The sequence below is a fragment of the Thermobia domestica genome, chromosome 8, assembly GCF_964235325.1.
Source record: "Thermobia domestica chromosome 8, izTheDome1.hap1.1, whole genome shotgun sequence".
Taxonomy (NCBI): Eukaryota; Metazoa; Arthropoda; class Insecta; order Zygentoma; family Lepismatidae; genus Thermobia; species Thermobia domestica.
This window is the reverse complement of record NC_137461.1, coordinates 105,620,110-105,634,748: the sequence shown is the minus strand read 5'-3', so window position 1 is coordinate 105,634,748 and position 14,639 is coordinate 105,620,110. Positions and strand designations below refer to the sequence as shown.

Sequence of the window (14,639 nt, the reverse complement as noted above, 5' to 3'; positions counted from 1 at the left end):
CAGTAGAATACTTTCTACATAAAACGTTAGTAGAATGCTTTTGTTTAAAATGTGGGTAGTTGTAAAGATGTGTCTTGAAGGTACGGAACCCCTTCTTCAAATCCCTACGTTTAAGTAAGTTTTGCCAAATTTTAGGGTAACTAAAAAAATTTTAATGCCATTATTTATTATTATTATTATTATTATTACTGAAGTGTTGTTAATTTAATGGTTCACCTTCTTCCACCGAGCTCCTGCCTAGTGGTCATTGTGCTGAAAAACATCCTGTGTGTAGGTTTTCTCCAGGTTCCGCTTCCTCCCACTTTCTTTATTCCAATATTTCTTTCATCATCGACGTCTTCTGTAGCTTAGCCGACATAACCATTACTTAAAAACAAGTTTTCTTATGGCTCTTGTGAGTTCAGTATCCCTACATTCTACATGAAATTCACCTCGAAACTTTCCGTTTTAACATTTAGCTAGTTGTAGGGATGTATGCAGAGGGTATGTCCTGAAGATCCTGACACTTCTCTCCAATCCCGGCTATTTTGTAACTTCTTCCTAACGCCACGGGCGATTGTACAGATTTTAATATAATGTATCCTCATACAGAATTTGTCTTCTATATTATTATTATTATTATTACTGTATATTTGAGACCTCAATATTACGTCCTATTCCAATGCAAATAAGCATACTCAACTTAAGGAAAATAAAAAGAAATGTTTTGGATCCTCTATAAGGATGTATTGCCTTATAAGATATAATTTGAAAAGAAAATAAGGGGGAAAAGGTGTCAGCTACTTGACAATACGAAAATCTAACTTTCGGATGCCTTGACAGAAACTAAGTAGGATTTGTCTTCATCACGATACCTAGTAACACCGTTTCCGTGGGTAAAAGACATTGGATTATGTATGCGTTATTTTAATATTTGAACAAAATATATATAAAAAGAATAGTTCCTATTTACCAATTTTTGTTCAACGAATATATGGAACGTATTGAAAATGACGAACGAAAATATTATTTCTAGTAAGAGTGGAAGAACTTAATAACAATTCTACAATGACGTTTCAGACAAATTTATAATTCATACTAGGCCTGAAAGATGACCCGTTTGTAATCATGAATTGTTTGCGAAACACGCAAAATTTTCAGACATTAGGAATCGAGATTGTAGACTGTGACATGTTGTTAGTTTTTCCCCTGTGGAGGAAGTCTTTTCAACTCTAACTTGTAAGAACGAGAGAAATTGACTATTTTTCATATTATTATACTTCAGAAATTTCTACATTCTAAATTATAGATTCCTTTTGAATATCCTCGGAGGGTTTCGAATTGCGAACCCCTAACTCACGAAACGAATGCTCAAGCCACTACCCTAGACCTCTCTTTTAAATAAGAGTCAAGAAACACTCGTCTATGTAGCAAATTGTAATTGTTTACGATTCTAATATTTTAGTAACGATGAAACACTGATTTCGGTCATGATAAAATACTAGTCCAGAGAATTCAAGCTTAAATTTAAAAAGAAACCGAAAGTATCTCCGTAACTTATCTCTATTATATTCGGTTATTCTCATTTTACAGTTAGTTTTTTCCAGTAACCTTAAACCTTTTTTCCAGACAGGGACACGAACACAGATACATCGAGGACGTGTAATATTTCAAAGGCTGGTTACTTTAGGTTTCTTTGCCTTCGCTTGCAAAGTTGTATTTCTTTGTTTCAGAACGTCTTTCATATTTCTTTTATGATGATATAAGTGAATAATCTTTGGCAAAGTTTATATTAATAACTTGAGTTGTTCTTAAAACTTTGCTTCACAAGTTTGTTTCAAAGCAGTCGCCATTACCTGATCAATGATTCATATTCGCCACGATACATTGTAACTAAGTTACAAGAGGTTTACGTCCTATCTGAACGGAGCATCCACCGAGTCAACTTTTGGAATATTCCATTAAGTTAGCTTTCGACGTAGCTAAAGGAACCGTATGTAACGAGTACATCGAGTTCTCCGTAGCAGAATGGATAGTCATGGTTCGATAACTACAAGATTCGTAGTTCGAAACCCGTCTCGGAAGCTTCAGATTTTTAAATTCTTAATTCCATAGTTCTCAAGATCTTTCTCTACCTTCGTAGTCATCTGAAGCTCTGAAAAGAGTTCTTCAACTTAATTCGACAACTGCCTAATGTGATCCTCGCAGTTCGAAACCTTCTCTTCTGTTTCACAAAATCACAATTTTCGTCATAATACGCATGCTGTCCGATCATTTTTTTTTCCAACTTTAAATCTGTGTATATAAATCATCCCTCCGTGTCTCCATATTTGAATCTCTCTCTCTCCGTATCTCTCAATGTCGCCCAGGAACTCATATGGCTTGAGATCAAACCTTCGACTCTTGAAACCAAATGTAAGCTCTCTAGCAATGCACTATCGTAACTCTATAGGTTTTTTTTTTTTTTTTGCTAAAAACAGTGTCTTTTAGATTTTATTCGGAGAGGGGAAGGGGGGTAGATTCTCCGCCGACATAAGATTTTCACTTTTTTTATTCGTGTATTACTATACATTTGATCAAACAATACGTATTTATGAAGTTCAAGGGAGGGGAAATTACACCCTCCTATCCTGCCCAAATGACGCCCCTGGAACATTTGCTTGCAATTACTGAAAAGAAATGAAATGAATCATTGAATAACACTCATTTCTGTCAGTAGATATTTTAGAGCTCTGTGCTTGCATTACAGACTTTAGAAAGCACAAAGCTACTACCTTTATTGGCAATTTCCATAGATTTTTAGGGAGCATCGTACTAGCTTGTAGTCTATAAAGAAGGGAAAGAATGAAACTAAATTTATTTATAAAGCTTTGGGAACATTGTGTGACTTTTTTTTTTTTTTTTTTTTTTTAAGTTTAGGCTCTTAAAAATATTTCAGAACAAGCGAATGGAAAAGACTGTTTTAAAGCTATAACGTTGTAAACTTGATTCCTGTTTCTTTTTCAGCAGAATGGAAAGAGTGTACTACGTCACACACACTGCTTTAGACAAGGAGAGGTGGAGGACGGGGAGGAGTTGGATTGAATACTAGAAGCAACTAATCAATTGAGACCTGTATTTCTGGATGCATAAGAAAAGGGGGCAAGAATTTGTTATTAATTTGGACTTAGAATTTGTGTAACAATTTCTATGCCGCGAACTGTGCACAGGACTATTACTAGAAATCTCTTCGATAAATTTTGTAGTGAGTCAGCTCACCTAAAGGCCATCACAAACCCTTTTCATTGAGACATGACTCACCTCTATCTTCGAAGCGCAACAACTCCGAAATGAAGGAACTATGTGCTACATAAAGCAAATAGAAGCAAATGGAGAGTCCAACATATTACTATTACTAGAAATCTCTTTGATACATTTTGTTGTGAGTCAGCTCACATAAAGAACATCACAAACCTTTCTGAATGAGACATGACTCACTTCTATCTTCGAAGCGCATCGATCCAAAAATGAGGCAATTATGTGCTGTGTAAAGCTAATTTAGAATCCAGCATATTACTAGAAATCTCTCCGATAAATTTTGTTGTGAATCAGTCAAGAAGACCATCACAAATCCTTTTCAACGAGATATGACTCACCTTTATCTTCGAAGCGCATCGATTCCAAAACGAGGCAGTTCTGTGCTACGTAAAGTAAATGGACAGTCCAATATATTACTATTACTAGAAATCTCTTCGAAAAATTTTGTTGTGTGTCAGCTTACATAAAGATCATCCCAAACACTTTTCAATGAGACATGACTCACCTCTATCTTCGAAGCGCATCGACTCCAAAATGAGGCAATTATGTGCTACGTAAAGCAAATGGAGAGTCCAACATATCACAATTGCTAGAAATCTCTCGGACCTTACTTTGGACCCCTTTTTTGGGTTACACAGTTTCTTCTTTTGTTTAGACCCTGAGTCACCATGTAGCATATCATTGGAAAGGGTGTATCTTGCACTTCCCAAAACTGTGACGGTGCTTACATTATCTTAATTAGTAAACTTAGTAAACTCCGTATACTTTATTTCGCGCACTTTTTTTTTCTTTTGAAAAAACAATTGGTACGCGGGAAACGGTAGGTAGTACGGACAAATGTTTCGTTCGGCAATCTTATTTTTTCCTTTTCGATTTGTACCTTTTCGATTGTACATTCGAAACATCGTTCCCATTTGAAAATCGCAAGAACGGGGCATGTGCCTCCCCCCCCTATTACACCACGAAGGGGGCTTTCGGGATTTTGTAAATAATTTCTACGGATTCTTTGGACCCACATTTGTGATGCAATTTTTTATTCCAACTTGATAGCATGTACCGTCCTCGAGTAAAAGGTAGTGTCTGAGTCGCTCTGGAACACCCTGTATGGCTACCGAAATACATTTTAGTGATGTAAACAAACTTATTTTGTCAGTAACTTTCTATTTTAATATGTATTCTGGTGCATGCAGGTAAATTTTTGGCACAACACTCGAAATAAATGTTGAAAAATTATTATTCTTTCATTGATTTCCTTCTTATTGGCTTCTAAATGATTTGCGCTGGGCATCATGAAAATATTTCAGTTGTCAGATAAAATTCAAGATGCCTTCAGAAGCGATTGTTGAAAAATTACTATACGATTTGCGTTTAAATATGACATCCGGATGTATGGCATGAAAACTACAGTGCAAAGAACACAAACCCACTTGTGCCAGATGGCCACTGAAAAGCACAATGTTACAATGTAACCAAGCTCTGTTTATTATGGAAAGATTATTAGGAAGAATGTGATGAATGAAATTGTGACTACGTTTCTAAAAGTTTCTTGCAACTGGGATGCATTGATTCTCAGGAACGAAGTTAAATGCTTATCTGTCAGTCTCTATTTCAGACATTAATTTTCATAATTCTATTTCCAAACATTAGAAATCGTGTCCCGACCGTATATAATATTTGACAGGACCACACCGTACTTTGGGCTATTGTTTGATTATCACTAGTCTAGACCTTGCACATACCTCTTCACATTTGGATCATTTACCTTCAAAATTGAAGTATCAGAAGTTCCTTGAACATCCTACTTTTATTCTTGTCATTTTAATGACTAATGCATATCACTATTATTTATTTCAAACAGTAAAGACTAGGATGTGTGCTAGTAAAATTTGTTGCTTATTTGTATCCCTGGACTAATATATACTGAGAACAACAAGACAAGGAAATATCATATATCGAAAAATTGATCTGTAATGGAACAAATAGCAAGAGACTCATAGTAGTGAAAGAATAGTAACGTTGATGTGAACACGTGTTGTAAGAGCAATCTTTCCAGTTTAACACTCCTGTAATACGCAGTTCGCGAACAGCATACTCGTCCTAGCAACTTAGACGTAGGAAAAGATGCACCCACATGCCATTCCAAGAGTATAGAATGCTTGTGGACCTAACCAAATTTACTTCAAAGTCATGAAACGGTTTGAGAGTCACTTGCAAGAGCTAGCGAGTATGGTATCTTCTACCCTATCCATCAGAATGTAACTTTTTCAATGTTCCTTACCCTCTTAACTATTTCTAGTTACATTCTGTATTCTCATAGTATTGTCAATACCCCTTAGTGGTTTTCCTTTTCATGCAGCTATTTTCATTGTTCTCAATATACAATTTTCGGAGATTTGTAGTTTTTCATTACTACTTCTTAACCTAATGCTTGTGCTTCGTACAGTGCAACGCTCAGCATTTAATGAATTTTTGTATACCTTCACTCAGCGCAAAAACAGGTATATCTGGCACGTCTTTTAACAAGTAATGCACTCACCTTTCTTGCCCCGAAAAGTACTAGTTTCTTAATTTCTTTGGAAATGTACAACTTGGTTTAGTTGTCAAATGCCTAAGAACGAAAGTAAGTATCGAAAAGTTCCTGTCAACCACATTCGTTTCCTTCATTACTCTTTACCGGAGGAGGACGTACATACGTACGTGTGCATGTGCGAGTGTGAGTGAGTGGTGTGAATTGCGTGATACCTACTTTGATGTGTAAACATTTGACAAGTGAAGGGAGTCATGGATTAATATTTTTACACAACATAATCTTAGTGAGTAATAAAACAATGTACAGTATAACTGCACCTAATACAAAACTCTTAACACGCTTAATATGTAGTAGAAGTACTTTTATAAAGTGAGGAAGAGTTAAAACTGAACGGGCAGACTTAAACACTTCGAAATTATATTGAGAAGATTAATGCTTAGACATTCTTTGCATTATCTGGAGTATGAACAAAACGTAATGCATAGGGTTTCCAACAACAATCAACACTAATTGTTGAAGACTTTCAACTAGTTACATACTACATCACTTGTTGCCTCTTTTCATTTTCGATCTATTTTATAGCATAGACTTTAGGTGCGATAGGAAACAGCGCGGATGAGACGAGAAGAGAAAGATTTCGTAACGGAATTCAAGACGAAACAGGTTTTCTAATAGAAACAGATACTTTTCGAGACGAAACATCACTTTCACAACAAATTTTCGTAACAAGATAGCTTCAGCTTTTTTTTCGTCCTCATCCCGAGACAAACAATAGGGGGCAGTTAAATCGTATATCGATAACTAGTTCGTATACGTTGATATCAATTAAATTTTACTAGTGCTGTAAATATTACATCATGTCAATCTACGTCTCCCATTTGTGTTCAGTAGGGTAATGGACAGGGTTGGCTGGTTTGAACTAAGGTCGTTTAAACCTTGGTTTAAACCAGCTGTTTTTTTTTTTTTTCAAAAAAAAAAACAACTGGTTTAAACCAAAAAACGAAAAATGTCTATAAAAGTGTAACTATTTGTAAAATCTTGATGAACACACATTTGTGGGTTATCACGTTTCACTCCCATATATTATTCGTACTATATTCAGACCTAAATTCCCCATTCTTTACTCAGAGATTATATTACTAACTTTTTTTATGTAACTTTATGGATGTTTCTTTTGTGATTTTTTATAGTTTATTATTATTGTTATGCAACCAAAGGAAAATTATAAACATTGTTTCGTTTTAATAATATTTACTATTGATAAAATACATCAAAATGCCTTACTTTTTTGGGGAGGGGGTCATACAAACCCCACGAGAGGCAATTATTGAAATAACAAGTATCTTTGGTAACTATTTATGTATAAATGAGTCAGAGCCAAAGTGGATTCAAATAATTCGTATCTTTAGTTTTCCTACTGATATGCAAAGTAAGTCGTTATATTTCTTTAACTTGGACTAATAAAAGTCGTAGTGAACTGACTTGGACTAAATTAGTTCTTCTGTACTCTGTAGTACTTTGAAATTGTCCATATATAATTCTGTATAATGGATCCACTTGTGCAGTTGTTTATCTTTTTGTCCTTCTGTACTAATGACTCTTATATTAACAAATATGTAAAGATCAGTCAACGTATTTTTACCAGGAGTCCTTCGTGAGTGAGTCGGTAGACGTATCGTATTTGTGGCCAATTAGTCTCGGTTTCGAGTTCAAATGGCGGACAAGTTCTCTTGGATGTAAGCCGAGAAGCGGTTTGGATTCCGTTCAATATATAGGTAGAATTCAGTATATAAATTGAGTAATTCATGGTTAAATCTTATAAATGAAAAATTATTTTTAAAAATATTCTGTCACTATTACAGTTGATTGATTAGTTGATTTATATTTATGTCATTTGTCACCAGCAAAGCATAGAACGAGTAATACAACTTAAAATAGGTTCTCCCGCCGGGAACTCAGGGCTTTGTTTATCAAAGGCACTTGCTCCAGCTATTAGACTACTAAAGGGACACTGCTGCACATTCAACAGCTTCCATGCCCTATGATCTTTCGTTCTCTCTTTGCTTTAATGTAGGAATTACTCACTTCGTTTGTTCTTCTTATTTCTTTTCTGTTTCTACTTTTGCTCTTCCCGAACTTTCGCTTACATGTTCGTATTGGTTTTCTGTTTCATACGGTATTTTTTCCATTCTTCATACCCACATTTCGAACGCTTTCAATTGTTGTGCATCTCTCGTACTTTCTATGTTTCGGGCACTCCCTCTGAAAAATTGGGACACTGCACTGTATATGATATTATCAAATTTCAATTTTAACGTGTTTTGTTAGATCCCCTAAACATTACTATAGTAGAGGGGTCCATACCTATCAGTTTTAACTGATCAGTCCAACTCAGCTAGAAACTGACTTAACCGACCGATCATATGATGAACTGAACTGATAGTATATGGAGTACCGTCAGTTAATCGACTTCACTCCTTCAGTTCACTTACTTCAGTTTCATCAGATGTTCTATGGAGTTCACCTCTACAAGCATTACGGACTTGTGTACGTATTCGCAGCAAGTAGAATTATTGTAAGTTCATTGTAATACCAAAGCTTTGGAGCGTACACTTCTTCACCTCCAGTCTCCGATTTCTTGGATTCGTTCATTTTCCTCAATTCCTCCCTAAATGCCGGCCGTAGGATTTTTTTTTTTTTTTTTTTTTTTAAATAACAGTATCACGTGTCGCTTCAGGTTCCAAATCTTTTAACTTTGTAAGTAACACATCATACACCTCCCTTCTTTTATACCTATTCGCATAATCCACGTGTTGCGTGTTCCAAAGTTCGGGATGAGAAGGTAGGCTTCGATAAAAGCCAACAAACAATATCTCATTTTTACTAGCTGCCATGATGACAGAACCTGAACTGAGACAACTGTGCGTTCCCTTCAGTTAATAACATAGTTATCCTTGCAAAAGACGGTTCGTTTGTTCAGTCCAAATAATCTCCTGAAGAACTGACTGAACTGAACGAATTCCTTCATTTCTGACACCACTATCAGGTTTTCTTTCAGTTAAACTTGTAGTGTATCGGCCTCATAATAATTACACATGCGTTAAAAAATTGATTATTTAAATCATAACATCTAGTAAGTTTAATAGACCGATTCCATTTCAAATCGTCCAGGCAAAACAAAACTGGTCCCCATCATAGTCTCAGATTTCATTCATTCTTTTAAATATGGGATCTACATGCAATATTATTAGACCCGTATTTTTTCTTTTTGGTGAAAAAAACTTTTCCTTCGATATACAGCCTTCCAAAATGGCTGCCCTCCTCTAGGATTGCTCGAAAAACTGGAAAACATGTCAAATTAAGTTTTATTGTAGAGAAACAAGTGTACCTAGTAACATAATTGCAATAGTAGGAAGAATCTAAAGTAGTGTGTTTCGGTGGAAGGGCAAAATTCGTCTGTAGGTCCAATAGGAATCGCGCAATTCACTCGCAATATTGCCAACTTTAAAATTCTGCTAACGTCAAACATTTTTGTTTCTGTCCTCACGAGTTGTATCAACCATCTGCTTCTAGAATCGAAATCCACTCGATAATATCTCTTGAAAATGTAAGGACTTACGTTTCTGATTATTACATCGTACGTTATAGTATGATGGAAAGCTAAAACTTCCATTAAGACGCCATGTTTGGCCGCCGTTTTCTCAAAAACTCCGCCTATTAAAAATCTGAATTTCTACAACTATTGGAGAAGTACTTAAGTATTTAATATCCGTTAATTGTTCATGCGGCTACGACCCGTAATACCGGCCATACATTGACGTATTTTTCGATCGTAGCCATAAAATTTCATGCGCTAGTCTTGTTAGCAGCTGTCAATACGTTAGTGTATGGGACCTGGCGTACGTTTACGTACCGAATTTTTATACGCTGGAAAAGTCTGGCTGCTTTTAACTTCGAGCGTAAATACGGCGCGTAAAAACGGCTCAGATGAAAGGGTTCTCGAGCAGCAGGTGGTTTCTTGCCCTTTCCACGGCCTTCTCCCTGGTCTGGTCTTATTGTTTTCAGAAGAGAAAACCTGTTCTTGTGTTGTCCTCGCGAATCGTTGCTGAGGTTTGCTGGTAGACTCACCAGAAATCGTCATTCCAATCTAGTTTCAGTCTTTCCATACAAGATACGATTTCGGATAAACTAATATTTCCTATTGCACAAAACGAGACTATTTCCTAATTAAAATTCATAATTAATTTTGAGTGCACAGAGAAAACTGTATTTAAATCCAATACTTCCTAATCTGAATTCGCAAATTATGAGAGCTCCTCCGTGGCTATATAGTCAGCGTACGCGTCCTCTGTGCGGGGCGCCCTGTTCGATTCTAGGCGGGAGCTCATGCGGTTCGGGTTCTACTTCTCATATAGGCTCGCTAAACTTATCGAACCTGATGCCTTTCGACTAGGAATTTAAGATTTAATTTAATATTTGGACATTAGTTTTTTGTAATTATGACTGTCAATAGCATTTGACAATTCTTGTCGAATTGAAAATTATCTATAAATCATATATTGCTCCCACTATTGAGTATTGTTCTCCTGTCTGGTCTATGGCCTGCCCTACTCATTTAAAAAATTAAATTCCGTAATTAATTTCTTTTTAGCCATTGTATCCTACCGAGTACCTCACCTCCGAACACTTCCAAAAAATAAAGTTTTAAAATCCCTCAATATATAACCTCTCTTAGTGAAAAACAAAATTTCTGACCTAATATTTTTGCAAAAAATTGTAAATTGCCACATATCATATGAACAGTTGTTAAGTCAGATCAATTTTCGCGTACCCGCTAGAACAACACGGTCTAGTGATCACTTTTACACTCGAGCGGTGAGAGTTAATATTGTCCAAAGGTCCCTTCTAAACAAAATTATCAGTATCTATAATCAGTTACCAGAAACTGTAGATGTTTTTTCAAGTGAGTACACTTTCAGATAATCTATAAATAAGCTATTTTTGAAATGTCGCGGTTGTCTTGTACCATCTTGACCTCAAATTGTTATCAAATTGTTGAAATGTTTCAGAGTAAAATGGCCTAGTGCTGTATCTGAAACCTGTTATAAATAAATAAATAAATAAATAAATAAATAAATGATGCCATGCTATTTACAAAAACGAAAAAAGAAAAAGAAAGAAAAGTGAAAGATAAGGTTAGCGCAACCAGCAACAATGTTTCTTCCAGGCATACTTCCAGGAACTTGGTTCCCTCCGGCCGAACACAAATAAACCTGATCCCAATAACAAAGATAAATTACATTTCACTCTTGTGCAGGACACTCCTTCACCAACTAATGCAAATATTTTTTTTTTTTTTTATCCGACGCTTCCCTGAAAAAAATATTCGAAGAAATCATCACCAGCATTAAAGCTATAGCTACCTACGAAGTATGTTTAAATAGTAGTAATCCTGACCTTGAACAAGATACTATCCGATATTTCCCTGATAACACGGAGCAAATAATTGAGTTTGAATATCGAAATTCGATGACGATTCTTGCCATTTTGACAATGTGCTGCTTATTTTAAGTACTTTCTCAACTTTACAAGAATTTATAGCGAAATAGGTTCAGAAAGTAGCTATTTTTTCACGTGATCTTGACATTACTTGTAAAAAAAGAATTAATAAACCACGAGATATAATGTTTCTTTCTTCGTATATTATTCCAAACCTCAGTTTGTGCAAATATTTAAATCTAATAATAATCCTATTTCACCATTAATGCTTACATACTAAGTCAAATATCAAATCGTTGTACAGCTTTGTTTTGTGTGTGTGTGTGTGTGTGTGTGTGTGTGTGTGTGTGTCTGTGTGTGTGTGTGTGTGTGTGCGTGCGCGCTTGCTTGCTTGCTTGCTTGCTTGCTTGCTTGCTTGCTTCCCAGCCGTAAAAGTTCTGGTTCAATTCGAGGTACCGGCCATGTTGAATATTTTTCAACATTGTATTATATCTCATCATGACGGGGATATGTTTACGAACACTTACCTGAAAAGTACAATAGATGTAAGCCCAAAAGAGATCATAACTAAGACCAGAATTGAAAATTACACCCATTTACAGGAAATACACTCATAAATTTATATTAACTTATTAAAGCATTTCTCAATCTCAGTGTTGGGAGTACTATCAAACCTTCCTAGATAAGTGTCAACTTAAGGTATATTGCCATAAAATATTATGTAACACTCAATACTTGTCATTTAAATAATTTATTTCACTAAAAACTCAATCGTTTTACTATGTTTGTAAGTAGTATATGCATCATTATTAGGAGAATTGACATAATTGACGCAATCTGCTGCTTAATAGTGTATATTTTTCATAGACATTACATATTGAACATAGTAGAAACTCATTTTCAAAACTGCTTCGTGTGGATGTTTCCATATTGCAGGCTATTAATTAAACATTTATTTATGAAATATGAACTATCACCTAAGGCGTTTTTCAGAAATTCGAAAAAATTTCTGCGTCAAGAGTAAACGACCCGTTATGGATCTTTTCAGGAAAAATTAGTTATGTCATATTGTCCGGTTATTAATAAACCATTTATTTATCAATTACGAACAAAATTAACTGACTCATGTTTGAGAAAATATCACGAAAAAACTCATAGGCAAGAGTAAACTAACCTTTTTGTATTTTTACCACAGAAATAACCTATACCAGATAATAAAAGTGGTAATGAAATATTGATGTACGAGCAGAATCGTTAGTCATTTTCGATAAAATCGCGTTTTTTTTTTTTTTTTTTATTATTTATTTTATTTTCATATATCAGTGAACTTCCTGTATTTTGGGGGATAGGAAGAATATTCGAAAACCTTCCCTTGGAAATCTGATAAAAGTATTAAGTTTAGAAACTTATCACTCGAATTTAAAGAAAATTATCCGATGTTGAGTTCGCCCTTACTACTACTCAGTTGATTTGTATGTATATGTGGAAACCCTCAAGTTCGGGTGGATTTTACCCTCATGTCACATACCCGACAGCAAGAACGAAGAAAAAAGTCATTAAGTGTTTTAAACATTTTTTTAATACAGTAAATTACTAAAGGCTACATTTAAAGAAAACATGAAAATAAACAGTGATAAACTGGCAATAAACGAAAACCAGAGTAGAACTGAATTTAACCTGACCCCGCATGCTAACACCGGGCGGCGGTAATTTTGTCACCGGAAAATTCGTCACGGTAATTTCGTCACCGGTAATTTTGTCACCAAAATATTACCACAAAGGTAATTTCGTCACCGAAAATAATGTCACGATAATTTCATCACCAATGTCTTTTAGAGCATAATACAAGTACAATGAATGAACTCGAAAAAGTTTTTGAAATTGTTTTCTTTAATCTTCAACTGAAGCAAAACTATGCAGCATAATCAAAATAGATTATTATTATTAAATAAAGAATTACATATTTTAGATATCGTATTTGAGACAAGAGATAAAAGTTTCCAGTAATTCTATCACAGAAATATTGTCATATAGGAAATTTTGTCACTGTTATTTCTTCACCTTTGTTGAATTAAATAGAGACAAAACAAACGATCAAGCAGCTTACGTTATTTTAATAAAACTTAGAAAATAATTCAGTTGGTGTTGAACTCTTCAAAATTGAAGTTTCTGGTACTCGACGCAAGAACAAGCACCAATAGAAGAAAATAATGTCTGCTTGAGCAGTCCGTGTTGTCACCTTAGAAATTATTTCTACAAAAGAAATAAAATCTTCGACGTGGAAAGCTATTCGTCAATTACTGAGTATAAAAAGGATTTATTGAAGTTATTTAGCATCTACTCTCCAGTGATGGTATGTCTTGATTACTGAGAAACCAGAGGCGGTATGGCATACCACTGCATACCATCTCACTTCGATCACTGATTTTGATAGTCTACCACTGAAATACTAGTTCACTTTAATAAGTTGCTCAAACTTATAAGGCGGGATCCACGATACAATTATGGGACGCCACCATGGACATCGAGTTTATCTGCCTGATGAAGGTTAAAAATCAAAAACATATTACCTTGATAATGAGGCTACTTAAAAACCAACTCCAAGATTCTGTCCCCAACGGTGCACATGTTTTCCTTTCGTGTTAGGTGAAAATCCGCCCTGAAGGCGACAAAATCTTGCATTTGATTAAATGCTCCCGGCCATGGAATAGCGGAATAAATATTGCACACAGAGATTGCCAGAAACGTTAATTATATAATTTTTCCGGAGCTTGTTACATACCTAACATGCTTCGAAATTAGGTTTGTTCGAATAGTAAATTTTTTTACACTGTTTATCCTCCCTGGGCAATTCGCCACTTAAATAATTTCAGTTATCACAAGCTCCTATCCCTGTTTTGGTGTGCTTCAAAAGAACTTTTCTCTTCTTAAAACAAAACTTCCTTCCAGTGTTCCAAATCAAGATACATATGTATCCACATTCTATAAATAAATATAATGTTATGAGAAAAGTTAACGGATATACCTATTTTTCATTATTAAAAATCTCATAACTATTTATAGTGACGAATAGAGCACTTTATAAAGTATACATTTCCTGATTTAAAACTATACGAAACAGAAAGCGTCACTTCCGGTAATAGAACAAAATCGGAGAACAAACGACTCAAACTCAAGAGTAATCGTGTTACAGCATAATTTTCAAGATACGAGTGTATACAGTAAGTGTTTAATAATTCGATTTACCGCTCTCAGATATTCATGACCAAATAATAATTAGTTAAAATACGTATTGGTTACGTATAATATAGACCATTTTTGTGATGATGTACGT

At 35.0% G+C, this 14,639-nt stretch overlaps 1 protein-coding gene across 1 annotated transcript in view; it reads left to right on the top strand.

Annotated features, from left to right (window-relative positions):
- Positions 1-8,252: 8,252 nt before the first annotated feature.
- LOC145692250 (uncharacterized) overlaps positions 8,253-14,639 on the top strand; it is a 55,123-nt gene continuing 48,736 nt past the window's right edge. The window contains exon 1 of the mRNA XM_081767545.1: positions 8,253-8,381. Within this exon, the coding sequence (XP_081623671.1) occupies positions 8,253-8,381 (129 nt within the window). The remainder of the gene's footprint in view (positions 8,382-14,639) is intronic.